The sequence below is a fragment of the Sarcophilus harrisii genome, chromosome 6 (assembly GCF_902635505.1).
Source record: "Sarcophilus harrisii chromosome 6, mSarHar1.11, whole genome shotgun sequence".
Lineage (NCBI taxonomy): Eukaryota > Metazoa > Chordata > Mammalia > Dasyuromorphia > Dasyuridae > Sarcophilus > Sarcophilus harrisii.
This window is the reverse complement of record NC_045431.1, coordinates 50,883,920-50,904,040: the sequence shown is the minus strand read 5'-3', so window position 1 is coordinate 50,904,040 and position 20,121 is coordinate 50,883,920. Positions and strand designations below refer to the sequence as shown.

General features: G+C 33.1%; 1 protein-coding gene across 1 annotated transcript in view; it reads left to right on the top strand.

Annotated features, from left to right (window-relative positions):
• LOC100918409 (transmembrane protease serine 11C-like) overlaps window positions 1-20,121 on the top strand; it is a 75,717-nt gene that overhangs the window by 33,386 nt on the left and 22,210 nt on the right. The window contains exon 5 of the mRNA XM_031942780.1: window positions 18,187-18,358. Within this exon, the coding sequence (XP_031798640.1) occupies window positions 18,187-18,358 (172 nt within the window). The remainder of the gene's footprint in view (window positions 1-18,186; window positions 18,359-20,121) is intronic.

Here is a 20,121-nt window from a genome sequence, read left to right as displayed (position 1 = left end):
ATACCAACTTCACCTTGCTATAAAAGTCTTAGAGATGATAATGGTGATTATTGTGTTATGTTTGCCACACCATCTAGAAAAATGTCGATAATTAGTGCAGTTATTCCTTTAAGGATCACTTTCTACGTAGAAAAGATATACCAAGGACTTGAAAGTATGTAGAAAGCTTGAATAATATGTAACTTTAAAAAGGTTACTTTACCTAACCTTCTCTGGGTTAAGCTCAATGTTCACATTATAAAGGAGATGTTATAGTTAATACTAATGCTATGTCTCAAATATAAATATACCACATCTCCTATGCTCAAAACCAGGCTTATTACTTCTCAAAAAAAAACACCCAGAAACAAAATCTGGCTCAATCTTCTGTCTTCCTAACTTCTGCCAATAATAAAAAATCTTGATGTATCTTCATCTCTTCCCTCTTTCTCTTTCTCTCCCAATTCCTACATCCAATCAAGCATTAAGACATCCTTGATTTCACTTTTCTCCTTTCCAGTCTCTTGCCTCCACCCTGTTACAAGCCCTTATTACCAACTTTAGAACAATTGCAAAAGCCTCCTAACTAGTTTTTCTTCATTCCAATTCATTCCATCCTTCACATCCTTGTCAAATTAGTCTAATTGATTTATATATCCATTTATATTACTATTTATGTTATTTCTCTGGTCAAAATCTGGCTCCCAAGTGCCAACTGAAAAATTTCAACTTATTTGTATAGTATTTGAAGACCCCAAGAATTTTTTGCTACACTGTCTTTTCAGCATTCTCACACTCTTCCCTTCTTCCCTAATGTCCTACTCATTATCTCCTTACTCTTTACTTACCCCATACTCTTTTCATCTCTAATGCCTGATAAACTTTTCCCTTTATCCAACTATCACTCTTATCCCTTTGTCTGTTGAAGTTCTAGGCATCCTTTGGAGACTACTATAAATATAATTTCCTCCATGAAATTTATCCTCATTCCCATTTGGAAATGAACTTTCCTCTTGAATCTCATAGAGTATTTCATTTGAATCATTTGTGTTTATCACATATTATTATATATCATAGCTTTCTTTCTGTTATATTCCCTTAAGAGCTGATGAGTTCTTTGAATAAAGAGCCCACATCTTTTTCTTTCCCCTCAACAACTAGTACTTTGTGCTGAATATATTTAGTACTGAATGTTTATTAAATGGATAAAATATATATGAACTTGATTGAATCAGTGTCAAAGTTTTAATATTTTCCAGTAACAGAGATGCATTTGTACTGATTTATTACCTTATCCCTTCATACTCATGACTAGAGGTACAGGTAAATGATTCATTTGACAGCATCAGACTAATACAGTCTTTTGCCATCACATCTTTTCTCCAACTGCTAGTATTTCTTTCCCCGCATTAATAAGCATTAGTGATTAATGATAACAAAGTTGTGTAATACCAAAAAAAAGTTAATTTCAAAATCGTATTTAGAAAGAAGAGAATAGGTCTATATTCTGATACTGTTTTAATCTAGTCTGTTAAACATAGTTTCTATATTTTATTCTTCCTTCATTATTTATGTGTTTTTAATTGTATGCAACTTCCTCAAAAAAACTAAGGTGAGGATTAGCATCATACACAGTACTTAAAATACTTTATTAAAGTATTTTATACTTTTATATTATATGTATGTTATTTATGTTATATATATATGGAGCGTCTTGTAAAAAAAAAATTCCCATTATTAATGCAGATCTGCTGCAATTCTGATAAGAATTACCTGAGAATAATTTGGAAAAAAGTGAATTGTTCAGAAGGAAATAGCCAGCATGTGACAAGGCAGGCTTTGAACCCAGGCCTTTCTGAATCAGAGGCTGGCTCCTTCAGACTACCTCTTAAGTACATCTTAGCAAAACAGAAATAGAAATCATTAGCAATGAAACTCCGAAAGATGTTTGGGTTAGAAAACAATTTAGATGTACTGTGAATCTTTTGGAATTGTCTTGGATTATTGTGTTGCTGAGAAGAAGTAAGTCTGTCATAGCTGATCATCACACACTGTTCCTATTATTGTTTAGAAGTAACCTTTTATCTTCTCATTTTACATATAAGAAAACTGAAGCCTACAGAATTTATCCCCCATCCATAGTGACAGCTATTGAATGGCAGATTCAAGATTTGAATCAGGATTTGCCAGATGGAATAGTTTTACTTGTTCATTTGAAAAATCCTTAGCCCCCTAGTCTTTAATAACTATGAAACTATTTTTGAGAGCAAAATTACATTTGGGTGGACCAGGATCGTGGTTGAATTAAGCCCCTATCCTTAAGTCATTATGGTCTCTTATTAGTCATTTGATTATGTTAAACCTCAATAAAAGCTCTTCCTCTTTTACTAATTAGGATTATAATAATTGCTGTGGTTAAGCATTTCACCTCATTTACCTCCCAATCATTTCTTTTTAAAATCATATTTTTCAGTACAAAAACGACAAAAACCAAAATGATTTCAAAAAGAAATATAACTGGAAGATACACACACACATATATATATACATATGAATATAAATATCCCTGGATTCCATGGAATGACCTAGTCTTCTCTCTCTCTCTTCCATATGTATATATACATATACTGTATGTATATATATATATATATATATATATATATATGTCTTGTATGTATAATTGTGCATATAATAAACATTAATATATGACATATATATCTGTAAAATTCTATTTCAGTACAAAATAACAAGGTACAAAGTATCCCAAAATTCTTAGTGTAGTTTAGCTTTAGTAGCTTTAAACTGTACCTTGCTCAGGTACAGTTATCTTCCTTACCAGAATTCAAGGTACTCGAGAACAGAAATTTGTTTTCCTTTATATCCAGAATACTTAGGACAGAGATTGTGATATCGTATTTTAATAAATGCTTATGGACTCTATAATAAATTCACAGGTCAGTAAAAAAGAAGGAAAGGTTCAAAATTATTTTTCTCTCTTGTCCTTTGATATAATCTCCTTGGAGGCAAGATGAATGGGCTTAAGTGATGTGGAGAGAAAATTAAGCTTGAAGTCAGCAAGACCTGAATTTGAATCCTATCTCAATCACTTACTAGCTATATTATTCTGGGTAAGTCATTTAACCTCTCTCAGACTCAGTTTCCTCATCTGCAAGAGGGGAATAATAAAAACACCCGCATTTGATCCTGATCAAATACATAAAGTGGTTTGCAAACTCTAAAACGTAGTATAAATGGTATTTCATTTTAACTTTCTGTTTAGAAGATTCTACACACATAAGATGCTCAGTAAAATACTGCAAACCAATTTGGAGGGAAATTCATGAAGGTCCAAGCTTTTGCATCTGCACCTGGATTAGAAGGCAGAGACATGCTATTGAACCAAGACAAACAGTAATATTGAAACCCTTCCCTCATTCTTTTTCTCCTTTTACTTGTCTTCAACATTGGTAAAGGCTGTCTGACAAAGTCTTGAGCTAAGCAGAAATAGTATAAAGTCAATTTAAATGCCAAATAAAAACATTTCTTTTCTTGACCTTACTATATATCATATCATACAATTATATAGCAAGGTGAAATTAGATTGATGGCGTGATATTTCTACAGGAGCAGTGGTTAAAGTGGAGCGTTATTAATTTTTCACCAAAATATATCAGAAAGATTATTTGTTTCAGCATCATCTTAAAATAATTTAGTATACCATTCCTGCTGATACCAAAACAAAATACAAAATGCCACGAATAACAAAAAAATAGCTTCTGGAAGGCTATGAAAGATCAAACATGGAAATATACTAGCTTGCTGTATATCTGAGTCATGTCAACTCAACTGCCTGAGTTGTTTTTGCCTCTCTGTTCAGAAAGGCTGGAGAGTTTTTTTGGTGGAGAGTTCTTTTGTCTTCTTGTTTAGTTTTGCAACCTAATATAGGAGTGAGTAATTGATTAAAGTCTTTATACTGTAATTAGTATGTAGAACTGGTTACTCCCTCCAAGATTTATTTCATCTGATTTTATTATACCAAGGATAATAATAAAAAATGAACCCACAATGATTTTTACAGTGTTTAATTTATAGGGCAACTTGTGATTTCTTTGTTGTAGGACATCTATTAAGTGCAAATGCTATAGGAGTTATGGATTTCTAAATCTCAGCTAGAAAAAATAATGATGATTCATTTGCTCAGCAATCACACTCTTTCCAATTTATATAGAGCAACTCTAAGACTATCACCCTAAAGCAGTCATGTCAAATAACTGTAACTTCACTTGGTGTATTCTCTGGAATGACCTCTCTCTCTAGTAATTCCTAGACAATGTCCGACCAGATATTATATATAAAATATTTTGCAAAATTGGATTGAGTATAAGCTATTATTATTATTATTATTACTAAACACATTCTTTAATAGTAGTACTAGTAGTAGTAACAATAATAGCAATAATTTATTTACTTTTATGGCTACAAAGCATTGAAAATAATTATCACATTTGATATAATAATTCTCTGAAGCAGATAGGATAGATCTATTAGCCCATTATGCAGATGAGGGAAATGAAAATCATAGATGACACATTAATATTTATGGTAGAGCCAAGTCTTGAACTCAGGTCTTCCTATTGTATCTCATAAATTTCCATTTATCCTGAATGTTTTGATAATCGAATTCTCTTATTAACAAGAAAGTTCCTTGAAAACAAGGTTTGCCTCATTTGGTTTTGTATCCTTAACATTTTGCACAGCTCCTTTCACATATCAGTTATTTTTAACAAGTGCTAGTTGAGTTAATCAAATATTTTCATTAACTGAAGGTTAATATACCATTTACAGATTATCAGTTTTTATGGAATCATGGAATATATCTTAAAGATTATGTAGCACATCTATCTTATTTTAAAGATGAAGAAATTGTTCAGTCTAATTTACTTTAAAGACTTATCTTAGAGACAGGTAATGTAAGGACTACTACCAAGACTTTAATAAAATCAGAAACATTCAAATGATCTTAAAATATTAAAGCTACTACCTATTAAATATTTTAATTATTATGAAACATATTCTCCTTTGGTATTAAAAAAATCAATTTCTTTGAATTTCCTCATTTTGGGGATTTTTGATTAATAAAGTATTGGCTTAATTATAGTTATATGTGTGTGTGTATAAACTAGATAATGTTTGGAACTTTTTAGATGAAACAACAATATTAGGCAATTAATTAGATATATGGGATGAGTGAGAGTAAAAACAGTTAAGGACAACAATAAGGTTTTTAACTTTGATTCAATGATTCTGCCTTTAATAGATTTTGAAAAGTTTGAAAAAGTGGTAAATTTGAAGGGAAATGGAGCTCATTCTGTTTTGAGAGAGTATGTGAAGTATGCTGGATATTCATCCAGACATGTTCAATAGAAAGAGTGTAATGTTGTCTATTGATTTTGATCTTTGCTCTAACAACCAGATAATGTGACTCTGCACAGATATTTGATTCAGGAAAAGTATTACTGCAAAATCACATGTCTTTTAACCTATTTTGTGTAATTTTATTCATAGCTTATAATGTTCTATACCTCCCAATGCTCTTCTCAAAGAAAACCTTGTAACATGAAACTTTTATTATGATCTATACAACCTTTAGGTTTTTTCCTTTCTCATTTTTGAACAAAATTAAACAAACGTATCTTGTCATCCTCTCTATTGTCTACCTTTTCAATAAAATTACAAAATTTATATCAATTTAAAAAAAGAACTTACTAGAATATACTTCAACATATACAATGTTCTTAAAAAACCACTATCACATGCTTGAGATGTTATTAGAATCTGAAGAATGAATATAGATTTAAGATCTCATTAGCAGAGATCAGTACTTCTGACACCAGTCATTCATCCTCTTTCATCATCTGTGATACTTTCTCACATCTTTTTTTAAGTTGTATGTAGAGATATATCTAATGAATTTCTTTCATTATAATCTAATGGCATTTCTGGAAGGTACCATATTTTTTCAGGTGTACCAATGCAACATATAGATTGTTAATTTGGTATTTCTCTCTCCCAACATCTCCATTTAAATATGATTGATTTTTTAATTATTTTTATTATTTTAAATGTACATCACTAATAATAAACTATAGCCTATTTACAGCTCTATTGCACCCTCTAATTTAACTCTGAAGAGACAAATCTATGATTTGTTGCATACAGAATCACAGGGAGAATATTAATATTAAAATGATGTGTTCTTGCATAAAGGAGGAGACTGGGACTATTAAAAATACCATGTCATGTGCAAAATGTGATCCATTCATTTCTCTTCCTATTGAGTTTTGAAATTGCTTGTTGTTCTACTATCATAATTGTCCCAAATACACATATTAACAAAGTAATTCAATGGGCTACCTAACCAATTTATTGTCATAATCTGGACAAGATAGTAATTTTTTAAAAGAATGAGTCCCCTTAACCTCACTTAGGCTCTATGTCTGACCTAGAGTGACCCCCTTTCTTAGGCAAACTAGTAGCTCCTCACTCCCACAGGGATTATCATATTAATGCACTTTAGCACAGACACTTAGTTGACACATCCTTCTGTAGTTCAGAACTTTAAAACTCAAGATATTTCCTTGCCTTAGCCACCCTAGTGGTTAAGATCACAGGCATGTGCAATTATGTCCAGATCAAGTTGATTTTTTAGGCAACTCCTATATGCTAGTTATTATGGTCAGATCTAGGTACATGATAGCAATAATGAAAATAGAGCCTACTCTTGAATATTACAACATAAATGACTTCTAAAGGAAGTTGTCCAATAATCTTATTATTAAAACACAAACAAATAACTTCCCTTTTGCTGATGTCAATTTCTTCATCCATTCATTGAGGGATTGCACTATGATGATCTTTAAGTTTTCATCCATTTCTATATAGATGATATTGTGGTTCCATAAGCTATGATGTCTTTCATTACCACTCATATTTTTCCTGTTACATATTGTATTTTGTTTCTACTTCCCTGACCAAGATGCTTTTTAATTTCTTGGTTTTCAGGAAGGAAGGAAGGAAGGAAGGAAGGAAGAGAGGGAGGGAGGTAGAGGGAGGGAGAGAGGAAGGAAGGGAGAAAGGGAAGAAGGAAGGAAGAAAAGGAGGGAGGGACGGAGGGAGGGAGGGAAGAAAGAAGGAAGAAAAGGAGGGAGGGAAGGAAGAAGGGAGGGAGGAAGGGAGGGAGGGAGGAAAGAAGGAAAGAAGTATGAAAGAAAGAAAGGAAGGAAGGAAGGAAGGAAGGATGGAATGAAGGAAGGAAGGAAGTTAATTATAGGTAGATTTTTAGATACAGATCTATATACAGACATACATACATATGAAAATATCTCTGCAATTTAATCTATAAAGGATTCCTATGTGAGCGATTTTGACTAATGCATAAGAGATATCTTTTTTAAGAAGAGCCTTTTTAAAAAAAATACAAAGTATAAACACATCAAGATACTGAATTCACAACACTTTTCAGATAATTGTGTGACTGTGAAAATGTGATCTACAGTAGAGAATTGTTTGCAAAGCCTGCCTGCTATTCTCTGCTTTAGAGATGGCCTAAACCATCTCAATATTTTATAGAACACAAAGGGTAAATAAATAATGATGTCTTCTTGGCCACTATTTATTGTAATTATGCCTGTGCCCTTTTCTATTCTTTTGGAATTTTAGGATTTTTTGAGATAGCTTAAAATTAATTCCACTGTTAATTACAATTAAATTTGTATTTCTTCAAGAACAGATTTCTTTTCTATGTATAGTCAAAGATGTTTTTCCCAACCTTTCTTGAGTACTAGTTCCACTTTTCTCATAAAACATATCAGAGATTGAAATAATAGAGCTAGAATATCCCAGGACAATAGAATCCTAGATTTAGAAACAGAAGGAACTTTCAAAATTATTAACCCCTCATTTTTCAGATAAGGAAACTGAGGTAGTATAGAGATTTTAAATGATATGTCCAAGGTTACATAGGCAGTAAGTATTTGAGGTGATATTTGAAATCAAGTTTCCCTGATTCCCAAGTTCTGTTACCTTTGATTTTGCATCAATCGTGATGAAAGCAAATAACATTAAAATGTTGGCTAATCTGTTCTGTTTCATATCCATTCACATCACAGCAGCCATACAATAAGAGGTATTGCTAAGTCCGGAAGAAAACTCAAGGGATATCATTTTTAAAGAGTTACAAAAATGATATTTAATATTGCATATGGGGAATAACAAGAAGGATGCTATGCCTGAATATGAAATAAAGAGCATATGAAGGAAAGTATTGTATAATAAATACTGGAAAGAAAAGCAGGAGTAATTATGTGGAGGACTAAATTCCAAAGGAGTAACATTGTCTCTTTAGTCACTGTGGCTAGGATCTTATATTTAGAGAAAAAAAGTAATATTTGTAAATGGCCTGAAAACTTTTAAATGATGATTTTAAAATCTTTTTCCCATCAAGGTAAGCAACACTGAGCAAACAGGGTCTGGAAGAGATATCTTAGCTCAGGCTGCAATAATAGTAGTAGAAAGCAGCAATTCGCAACAAATGAGCATCCCACCAATAGCAGAAGAAGAATGTCTTGGAATGTCAGTCTTTCAGAGATAAAAGAAGAAATTTGGGAATTTGGGGAGATTAGATAGGATAATGAAATTTTGACATAGTATTTCCTATAAATGAGAGAAACCCATCCAACTAAATTTTGTCATACCTTACTAACTTTTTTTTCTTTTTTTTTAGATATTGATATGGAGCCAGCAGAAAATCTTCTCAATATGTGTAAGTTTGATAATTAATGGATAATGTAATATAAAACCTAATTTCCTGGAGACCAAAGGATCTATAATCTGAGAATCAAGTGCTATGTCCCACAGGTGTTATATTGATAGACTTGTTTTTAAGTCAGTATGGGAAGTGGAATTTTATCCTATATTTAATGTAAAACTATTTAAAGGTAGAGTATTTTTGCATTTGGATAATTTTAAGATGAGAAATTGGCATTTAAGAAGGCAAAACTAGGTGGAATAATTTGGAGGGTAAGACTATAGGAAGGTATCAATACATCACTACTACTTCTCCTGGTAATATTCAAGTCCTAAATGTTTAAAATGTGGAGAAACAAACATAAACACACACACACACACACACACACACACACACATGCAGGCATTTAGGTAAGTAGCTAAAATATCATCCTTATTCTTCCACCAGTGGTCTTCTCTTGGGAAATCTTTTCCACAGAGTTCCCACTTCGGAAGGAGTAAGCCACTAAGAGGAAAAAAAATCCTCAGTGCTTAGAAAACTGACTAGACAATGCCACTTGTTGAGGATAGTCAACCCTCAAAACCAGGAGACATCGACTTTACTTAAACTTTAAAATAAGTGCAGCCACCACCACATTCAATTCAGGAGCCAGAGAAGATACTAGCTTTGTATTTCTTAAGGCTTTGGAAGAACTGGTGCATAGTATGGGTTACTGAATCCCTGTCAGGCAAATCTGAAAGACTGTGGAGAAAGACAGAAGTACTCCAAGACTAAAGACATTATTTATTAAAAAGGGAAGACAATGGAGTTAACTGCAGATTGGGGAGCTTGGTTTCAATGCCTAACAAGATTCTGAGACACTAAAAAGATAGTTAACAAACATTTAGAAAAAGAAGCAATAATTTGAATTAGCATCGCTTTTGTAAGAACAATTCATAGTAGAATAACCTTATTTCTATTTTTTGACAGAATTACTAAGGAAGATCAGAAGAATCAGGGTTATCTAGGGCCAATTTTGTAGCAAGTCTCCAATGGAGTATCTTAGAAATCTATGTTTGGTCCTGGACTTTTAATATTTTATCACTGATTTAGATAATAGTATAAATGGCATGCTCATCAGATTTGCAAATGACACAAAGGTGAGGTAGGTAGTTAATACATTGGTTAACATAGTCAGGAAGCAAAAATACCTTGGCAGGTCAGAGATCAGAGTTGTATGTAATAAATTAAATTCAATAAGAATAAATGTAAAGTTTCACACTTGAATCCAAAAAATTAACTTCACAAATATAAGAGGGGAAAAGCATGATTAAACAACAGGGTTCTTTTTTTCTGAAAAAGATCTGAACGTTTTAGGCAATTGCAAAATTGTTGAGTCAAAATTGAGTCAAAATTGTTAGGTGGTAACAAGAAAAATATTGTACTCTGGCAATACTCAGGTACTCAGACAGTATCTAAATAATTATGCTCAGTTCTGAGCCTTGTGATTTAAGCAGGCTATTAATATCTATAAACTTGAGAGATTCCAGTTGAGGACAATAAGAATAGTAATGTGCCTTAAGTTAAAATCAGCCAGATGAGGACAATAAGAATATTAATGTCTTGAGTTAAAATCAGAAATGGATCAGCAGAAGGAACAGGGGATATTTAGCTTACAGAAGAGTAAAGTGAAGTCAGTAAGAGAATCAGGATACAATATCTGGGTTCAAGGACTCAAAGAGCTATCTGGAGAATCAGTTTGTTCTGATTGATCCACAAGAACAGAAGCAGAAGCAAAGTGAAGAAATCATAAAAAAGTAAATTTAGGCATTATAGGACAAACTCCAAAGAACCATAGATTCTTGCTTAGAATGAACCTTAACGATCATTAAGTCGAAGCCCCTCATTTAATAGATAAAGAAACTAAAGCACAGAGAAATAAAATGTTTACCAGAGCAATAGGTGTCTGTGGACAGATTTGACACAGCTCTTCCTGGTTACATGTTCAGATCTCAATCAAGTATATAATGCTTTAATTTTTAAATAAAGCTAGTTATCTTTAGGTAAATTATGAATAGAATATGACTAAATTAATCAGAAAGTCAAAAAAAAAAAGACTAAATGGGAAAAGGAAAATATCTCTGTTATATCTATCTCAACAACTATATAGAGAGATCAAGAAAAAAAGAAAGAGAACAGCTCAAAACTTCCTCAAAAACATATTTTGTATGTTTTTTTTTTGTATTCTACATCATGGAGGAAACTGATCCATCATAGATATATTTATAGATATATACACACATGCACATATATACATATACACTATACATGTATATAGTATATATACATATATATATGTATATAGATATTACATGTATGTATATGTGTATGTGTGTATATACATATATATATGTCCTTTTTAAAAAATTGAAGTACCTGTAATTTTTATTATTCCTGAAAAAATATAAACAGTAATTATATAAGTGCACTTAGGATTTATTTTACCTCCTGAACTACATGATTCACTTTTTAAAAAATTTATTGTTATAATCTAACATTCATTCTTTTTAAATTTTGAACTTCAAATTCTCTTCCTCCCTCCAATACCTTTCTCCACCCAATGAGAAGGCAATTATACATGTGAAATCATGCAAAACACATTTCCATATTAGCCATATTTTTAAAAGCAAAAAAAAAGATCAAGTGAGAAAAATATACTTTAATTTACACTGAGTTCATCAGTTTTTTCTCTCTAAAAGTATATAATATAGCATTCTTTCATCATGAATGCTTTGGAATTGGATCGTTTTATTGATCAGAGTAATCAAGTCTTTCACTGCTGATCATCATTACAACATTGTTGTTACTGTGCCCAGTAATATTCTAGGTTTTCTCACTTCACTTTGCCAAGTCAGTTCATATAGGTCTTATCATGTTTTTCTGAAACTATCTGCCTAATCATTTCTCACAGCACAATGGTATTCTATCACAATTTGATACATCTTGAGTTCAGCCATTTCCCAATTGATGAGCATCCCCTCGATACCAATCCTTTGCTACCACAAAAATAAATGCTACAAATAGTTTGTACATATAGGTCCCCTTTTGATTTCTTCGATATCTTTCAGATACAGACAAAGTATATCACTGAGTCAAAGGATATATATAGTGTTATAACCTCTGGCCCTAGTTCTGGTTTCCACAATGGTTGGACCAGTTCATTACACTACTAGTTCATTAGTGTAACTATTTTTCCCTCATGTCCCCCAACATTTGTCATTTTTGAAAGGTATAAAATGGCACCTCAGAGTTATTTTAATTTTCCTTTCTTTAATCAATGATTCAGAACACTTTTTATAAGACTATAGATAGCTTTGATTTCTTCTTCTGAAGACTATGTCCTAAGACCATTTATAAATTGGCAAAAGACTCTTATTTTTATAAGTTAAACTCAGTTCTACATTCAGTATATATCTGAGAAATGAGGTTTTTATCAGAGAATCTTGCTGTAAAAATTTTTGCTATTACTTCATTGTCTATAGTACCTTTTAGCAAAATGCTGTTTCCCTGGTTATCTTTTTTAATTGTCTATTTTCATTTTTGTTTTGTCTGAGATCATGATTACCACTCCTATGATGTTTTTTAGTTCAACTGAAATATATAGTTGCTGCTCCAATTATTTTAACTCTATGTGTATGTCTTTCTCTTCCAAGTGTATTTCTTATAACAATATATTGTTGGATTCTGTTTTTTAATCCATTCTTCTATCTGCTTCTGTTTGGTGGGTCAGTTAATTCCATTCACATTCACAATTATGATAATAATTATGTATTTCTGATCATCCCATTTACCTCTATTTATCCTTCTCTTTTTATCCTGTCCCTCAAAAATTTGTTTTGCTTCTGACCACTGCTTCCTTTAATCTATCCTTTCCTTTTATTATCCTCTCCTTCTCTCTTATCCCATTCCCCTCCTATTCCCTTACTGAATAAGTTGTATTTCTATAAACAATTAAGTATGTAGACATAATCTTCCCTCTTTGAACCAATTCCGATGAGAGGAATTTACCACCACCACCATATTTTTCATCTCCAATGTAGACACTATTTCTTGCATGCTTTTTTTTATACAAAAAAATAATCTCCATTCTACCTCTTCCTTCCCCCATCTCCCAGTCAATCCTCCTTTAACACCATTTCATTTTTCTTTCTTTTTGGGAGTGGGGAGGAGATCATTTTAACATAATCAACTTACCCCCAAGCTCTCTCTCTATATAAACTTCTTTAACTGTCCTAATAATGATAATATTTGGAAACTGTATCATTTCCCCATAATTGAATGTAAATAGTTTAACTTTATTGAGATTTTTAAGATTACTCTTTTATTTTACCTTTTATAGTTTACCTTTTAATTCTTCTCTTAAATTTGCCATTTGAACTTCAATTTTTTCTATTCAGTTTTATCTTTTCATCAGAAATGCTGAAAGCCCTCTATATTATTAAATATCCATTTTCTTCCTGAAGAATTATGTTCATTTTTGTTGAAGGTGATTATTGTAATCATAGCTCATTTGCCTTCTGGAATAACATATTTCAAGTACTCCATGCCTTTAAGGTGGAAGTAACTAAATCCTGTGTGATTCTAATTGTGGCTCCACAATATATGAATTGCTTCTTTAAGACTGCTTGAAGTATTTTTCTCTTTGTCATGGGAACTCTGAAATTTTATTATAATATTCTTGGGAGTTTACATTTGGAGAGCTCTTTCAAGATGGAAATGGTATATTCTTTTGATTTTTATCTTCTGACCTCAATAAATCAAGGTACTTTTAGTGGGGTCAGGGTAGCAATTCCTAATTCAAATTAAATAAGTGACAAATTCACAATAGCCAATCTCTTTCTATTAGCAAAAGGTAAATTTATTTAGGGGAATAGGTTACAGATAAAATGAAGAGATACAAGAGACCCCAGGAATGGCAAATATGAACTATATTTGGGAAACATAGACTAAACAGAATTAGCTTATAAGAAGGAGAAAGACTCTATTAGAGAGAAAGAAGGCACTGAGAAGGAAGAGAAAGTAACCTTATAGTGGGGATAATCCTGAAAAGAACTTAGCAAAGATTTTCATCAAAACCAGATCTTTTATAGGGGAAATATATCCTTGGGGGTTTCCCAGGCATAAAGGCTTGAATTCAAGAGGGTCAAAGAGCTAGATGGAATGCACCTGGCAACCCAGGTCCTAGACTTGTCTAAAAATATGTCAGTCAAGATAGTCTAAGAAAGCTAACTTTTTTGTACGCAATGAGGTTGATAGAGTTTACATTATGATTGTCCTAACTTATGGTAATAAGACACTCTGGGACAGCTAAGTTCCCATCAAGGCTGTCTCAAAGATTGTTGTGATTGTCTTTAAAGATGCTAACTAGATTGAAGATAGGATGGATGAATTAATAATAAACTCTAACTTCCCATCCTCAAACAGGATAAGCTGGGAATTTGTTATATCCAATAATAGCCATTTGGGTTTCTTCCTGACAGAGAAAGAGAGTATGTCACATCACTTTTCCTTGATAATTTCTTGAGATACTTAAGATATATGCTTTCATGGCTCTCAGGTAGTCCAATAATTCCTAAACTATCTATCCTTAATCTATTTTTCAGATCAACTGATTTTCCAATGGGATGTCACATTCTCTTCTATATCTTTCATTCTTTTGGGGTTTTTTTTATTCTTTCTTGATGTCTTATGAAGTCATTTTCTCCCAATTTGTCCACTTCGAACTTTTTTTTTTTCTCTTTTTTTATTTTTTTATTTTTTTTTATTTTTTTATTTTTTTTTTTTTATTTAATAGCCTTTAATTTACAGGATATATACATGGGTAACTTTACAGCATTAACAATTGCCAAACCTCTTGTTCCAATTTTTCGCCTCTTACCCCCCCCTCCCCTAAATGGCAGGATGACCAGTAGATGTTAAATATATTAAAATATAACACTTCGAACTTTTAAAGAATTATTTCAATATGAGATTTTGTACCTCTTTTTCCATTTGGCCAATTTTGTTTCTTCAATGAATTTTTGTGCTTCTTTTACCATTAGGTCAATGTTTTTAAGGTATTATTTTCTTCAGGACTTTTGTGCCTCTTTTATTAATCTATTAATTCTCTTTTTTGTAACTTTCTTGCACCCTTCTCATTTTTCCCCAATATTTCTTCTAGCACTCATATCATTCTTTAATTCTTCTAGGAATTCTTGTTGGGCTTATGTCCAATTAGAATTTTTCTTTGAGGCTTTGCTCATAGTTGTTTTCACATAGTTATCTTCTGAGTATATATCTTTGTCTTCTCTGCCACTGTAGGAGCTCTTTATAGTCAAATTATGTTTTGTTGTTATGGATTACTCATTTTTTCAGCCTATGTTTTGATTTTGAACTTTGTGTTAAATTTGGGCTCTGTTCACCTGGAGTTAGGAAGGCAATGTCCCAAGCTCAAGTTTTTATGTGCTACTGTTTTCAGAGCTAGTTCTGGGGGTCTGCAAGTTTTTGGTGCTTCTAAGGTGGTGTGATTCTGGCAGAGGTATAGTCACTGCTCTCTTGGCCTGCATTCTGATCTTTAATCAGGAAGGTCTCCTTACAGCTAGCAGCTCTAGCACTCTCTGTGCCTTAGAACTGTGAACAAGCCTCTGTTCTCTTGTGATTAGCCTTCAGCACTCTTCTCCTAAAACTGTGACCCAACTGCATATGGGCAACAGAGTTACCAACCAGTGCCAACAAAGGGTTCCTTATAATCTCTTTCTGACCAGTTGTCTGACTCCCTTTCTCTTTCTGCCTGCTGACTTCACATGTGCGAGATTCAGATAGGTTTCCACCCCAGTGTCTCAAACTTTTCCTGACAACCTTCTAAGTCTTCTTAAGCCAGCAAAATGCCTTATGCTGACCTTTTGCTGGTTCTGCCACTCAAAATTTTTTTTGAAGCATTATTTTAAAGTTGCTTGGAGAATATTGAGAAAGTTGCCTGCAATCCACCATCTTTTCCCTTCATATGTGTCCTTTCAAAAGATAATGTTGTAACAAGTAAACATGTCTCTAAAGCATCTAAATCAAGGGAGACTTAGAAAATATGCTAAGGACAATTGCAGGTGCCATCTCTACTCAGTTCCTGGTAGCAATTCACTTTAAGAAATAAATATAATAAAAGAAGATTCAGAAGAAATTCATTGACAATAACAAAAAGATTAATAGACAGAACAGAGATGAGTAAAAGAAGAATGCAGTTCAAGGCTGATCCAAGGAAATTAATTATCTCAGAGCTCTTGAGCAAGGGAGAAACCAGGAAGTGGGGTTGCCTGAGGTTGTTCCTCCTAGCAGAGAAGTAGCTTTATTTTTATGGTCTCCCTACAAAAAGTTGAGCAAAAGCCAATTTCCTGTAAGGATTGTCCAAACAAAGAAGGGAGGAGATAGGGAGGAACCATCATTAAACCATGGAGCTTGGTATTAGGTTTTGTAAGCATCAGTGATAAAGGAGTGGAAGAGGGGGAGAAAGGAATTCTAATCATTGAGTCAAAGGAGAAAATCTTGTCGCTCAAAATGAGCAACTAAAACTAGGCTTCACTTATAGAATTCCAACATACAAGACATCTTCCAAACCTCAGGTATAGGTTATACTATAATGTAATCAAAAGGAGAAAGATAGAAACCTAATTATATTAAAGTAAAACAAGAGGACTGGATGAAAACCTTGAAGAAATATGTTATATTCTGTAGCCTATTACTCTTGCCCAGCCCAACCTAAAGAAGCATACCTGTGGATGCATTATAAAAGTATTCAGCTATGTATAGTTAAAATATTGCCCCACACAACAAGCCATCACCTAAAATTACCTCAAGGTTAGCCCAAAAACACATCCCTAGAGACAAATGCCATTTTCTACATTTTTATTTTAGATCTGATATACCTTCCTTACATAGATTGAAACCAGTAGTCCCAGACTCTTTTAACTGGAGATGGCTTCTACATTGTACTATAAATTCAATTAGTGATAATAGCTAGTATTGATAGAGTACATTAATTATCTTAAATAAATTAAATTTATATGATAAATTAAATATCATTAAATAAATCTTATTTGATCATCATGACCACCCTCTGAGGCTGTTTTCTTATTATCCCCACTTTACAGATAAAGAAACTGAGACTAAAGGAAGATAAATGACTTGCCCAGGCTCACACAGCTAATAATTATCTGATTCAGAATTCAAATTCAGGTCTTCTTGTATCTAAATCTAGCATTGCACTACTTCACTACTCTATCTAGTTGCTCCATGGCTACCTGGTTACCTCATATTACTGATGACTATCACCAATAAATGATAGCTTAATAGTATCCAAAAAAGATTGGGTTATATAGAGGAGGTAATTAAATAGATTAAAAGAAAAGGAGAACTATTTTTGTCTTTCCCATTACTACAGAAGGAGCTTAATGCTGTCAAACTTGAAATCATACTTCTTGGGATCAAATTAGGCCAATCAAGCCCAACCTTGATGCAAATATAATTCAATTTTGAAAATGGGGTTTGTGAAAGCATTTTCATAGTTATATCTTTTAAAGCTGATTTAAATTTTCTTAAATTCTGTATTGTAAAGTGAGTGTCTAGGCAACTAAACATTGCTCCCTTCTTAATCATTTTCTTATGTTGTTCACACTTCATTTTCAAAGAGTTCAAGGACATCAGGGAAGGGATGCCATGACACACAAATGAAGTGGATTTAAGTAAGGGAGGGCTGGGCAAGGTCACCAGCTTCACATTCTCCACTAAAGCCAGCTGCATCCAATGGCCATGATCAGGACAACTGGAGCGGGCCCTGGATGCAGCGGGAGACCTGAGCCTCCAAAAAAATAATAATAATAATAAATCTGGGGAGTATTCCTGACCAAAAGCGAAATCATTGCTATTTACATTCACTTTGAGTCAATCAAGACTCAATGACCAAGTTGGGACTTGACTTAGACCTATTGCTGACCAGTCAAAAAGAGTCAGAGACTTCTTATGACTCATATAAGCAAAAGGAATCCAGAGAAGTAAAACTTCATTTATGTGAAATTACTTCTGATTATATCATCCCATATCTTATCCACCCCTTAACCTGATTTGCTGTGAAGCTACATTCCCAAAATAGAAACAAATATTGTTCTTTTTTTTAACTAAAAATTAATGAACTTGAATTATTGGAAAATCCCAAGTCTGAAATAAGCATAGCTAACCTCTGCAAGACTTTGATGTTTCATCAGCCGTTTAAGGAACAGATTTCACTGTAAATGGTTTAATATAATAACACAAGCATATACCAAGACATTATATCTATTGGGAGAAATTTGCTTCTGTCTTCAAATGTAAACAAGCTTATTAACCTCTTTGAACAGGTTGTGGAAGACGAAAAATGAAGTCTCCTGGCAACAAAGTAACTGGAGGCTTGGATAGTGTGGAAGGGGAATGGCCCTGGCAAGCCAGTCTGCAACAGAATAATATTCACAGATGTGGGGCCACTCTAATTAGTAACAACTGGCTTCTCACTGCTGCACACTGCTTTGTAAAGTAAGTATGAGCTACTATAAAGACTCTAAAGCCATTCAAGGTACACAAGCCATGGTACGTAAGTTCAAGGATATTATTATACTACAGATAGGTCTAGTCTCCATGGGTCCATTCATTCATCTCACAAGCACTTAGTAACTATTAAGTACTAAGAGCTGTGATTTCCAGAAGGGAGAGTATTAGCTCCTGGAGATGGGGAAGAGATCACAATAGGGTCCATGTTAGAAGCAGCATCGAAGCAAAACTTTGAAGAAAGCTAGGGATTCTTAGGGCAGACATGAGCAGGATTCCTTTCCAGGCAGAGAATAAATAGCCTGTATTCAGACACAGAGACAGAAAATGGGATGGCAAGAATGGAGAATAGCCAAGTAGACCATTTAGCTGAAACATGGAGTAATTAATTGAAGGAGAAGTTTAAAAGCTATGAAAAAGGTAGGTTCCAACAGAGGAATTTTTATTTTATTATTGATATAATTGAGAGATACTAGAACTTGTTGGTCAGGGGACTGACATGATAAGATGTCAAGATATTAACTTGGTCTCTGTAAAGAGGATCACTTGGAAGGGAAAAACTCAAGGTAAAAAAATCAGGAGGTTATTAGGAATGAGGGCCTGACCTAGGGTAGTGACTATGAATAGAGAAAAAGAAATGGATTTGAAAAGTACTGAGGAGTTACAATTAAGAAGATTTAGCAACTGGTTAGATAGATACAAATGATGGGAAAGGAAGAGCCAAAGATGAGTCCAAGATAATTAACCTTGGAAACTGAAAAGATGGTAGCGCCCTCAACAGAAAAAAGAAAATTAGGAAGAGGGAGTGATTTGGGAAGATAATAATGTTTTCTCTTGGATATGTTGAGTCTAAGACGACTACAAGACATCCCGTTGGACAATAGGCGATTAGTGATGTGGAACCAGAGAGGAACAGGTGAAGCAGGTCTAGCAACTTATCTAAAGTAGCATCGGAAGATCAGCACATACTTCTAAAGGAAAATGGGGAAAGGCTTCTGGAGGAGATGTGAAAAAGACCAAGCTGTATTATATATACATATATATATGTGTGTGTGTGTGTGTGTGTGTGTGTGTGTGTGTGTGTGTATGTTTCTAAATATGTGTTTATGTGTGCATATATATGTCTGTCTGTATATTATATAAATACATGTGTATACACATACACACACACACACACACACACACAGAGCTTAGATTTCTTTTGTGTTTTGTAGCTTATGTGGTCTTACAGAAAGAATTTAGAACTAAAAGAAAGCTCAAAAGTCATTTACCCTAGCCTCTTCCCTTTACACTTGAGAAAACTAGGGCTCAAAGAAGTAGTGATTTAAGTAAGGTCACTCAAGTAATAAGTGGCCAAACCTGGATTCAAATCCAGGTTTTCAGATATCAAGGACAGGGATTCCTTCTTCTAACTGCAACTTGAAACTGAGTATTTCTTTCCACAACTCCACACTAAATTCTGTATACTGAGCTTATTTGCTCAAGAGTTGAGTAACCATTTTTAAAATAGGGTAAGAAGTTATGCTGTAGTTGCTTTTTAAACTTTTACAACAATTTTTATTTTTTAAGTTTTGCCTTTAGTTGTTCTATGATGATTTTTATAGCTTTGAGCTTTCATTCATAAGTTAAATAAAAAAAACTTCTTCAAAAATAGAATTATAAAATGGTAGAGTAGAACAGATCTTAAGTCCAACCACATAATTTTTTTAGATGAGGAATCAAAGAGATTAAGTGACTTGCCCAAAGTCACT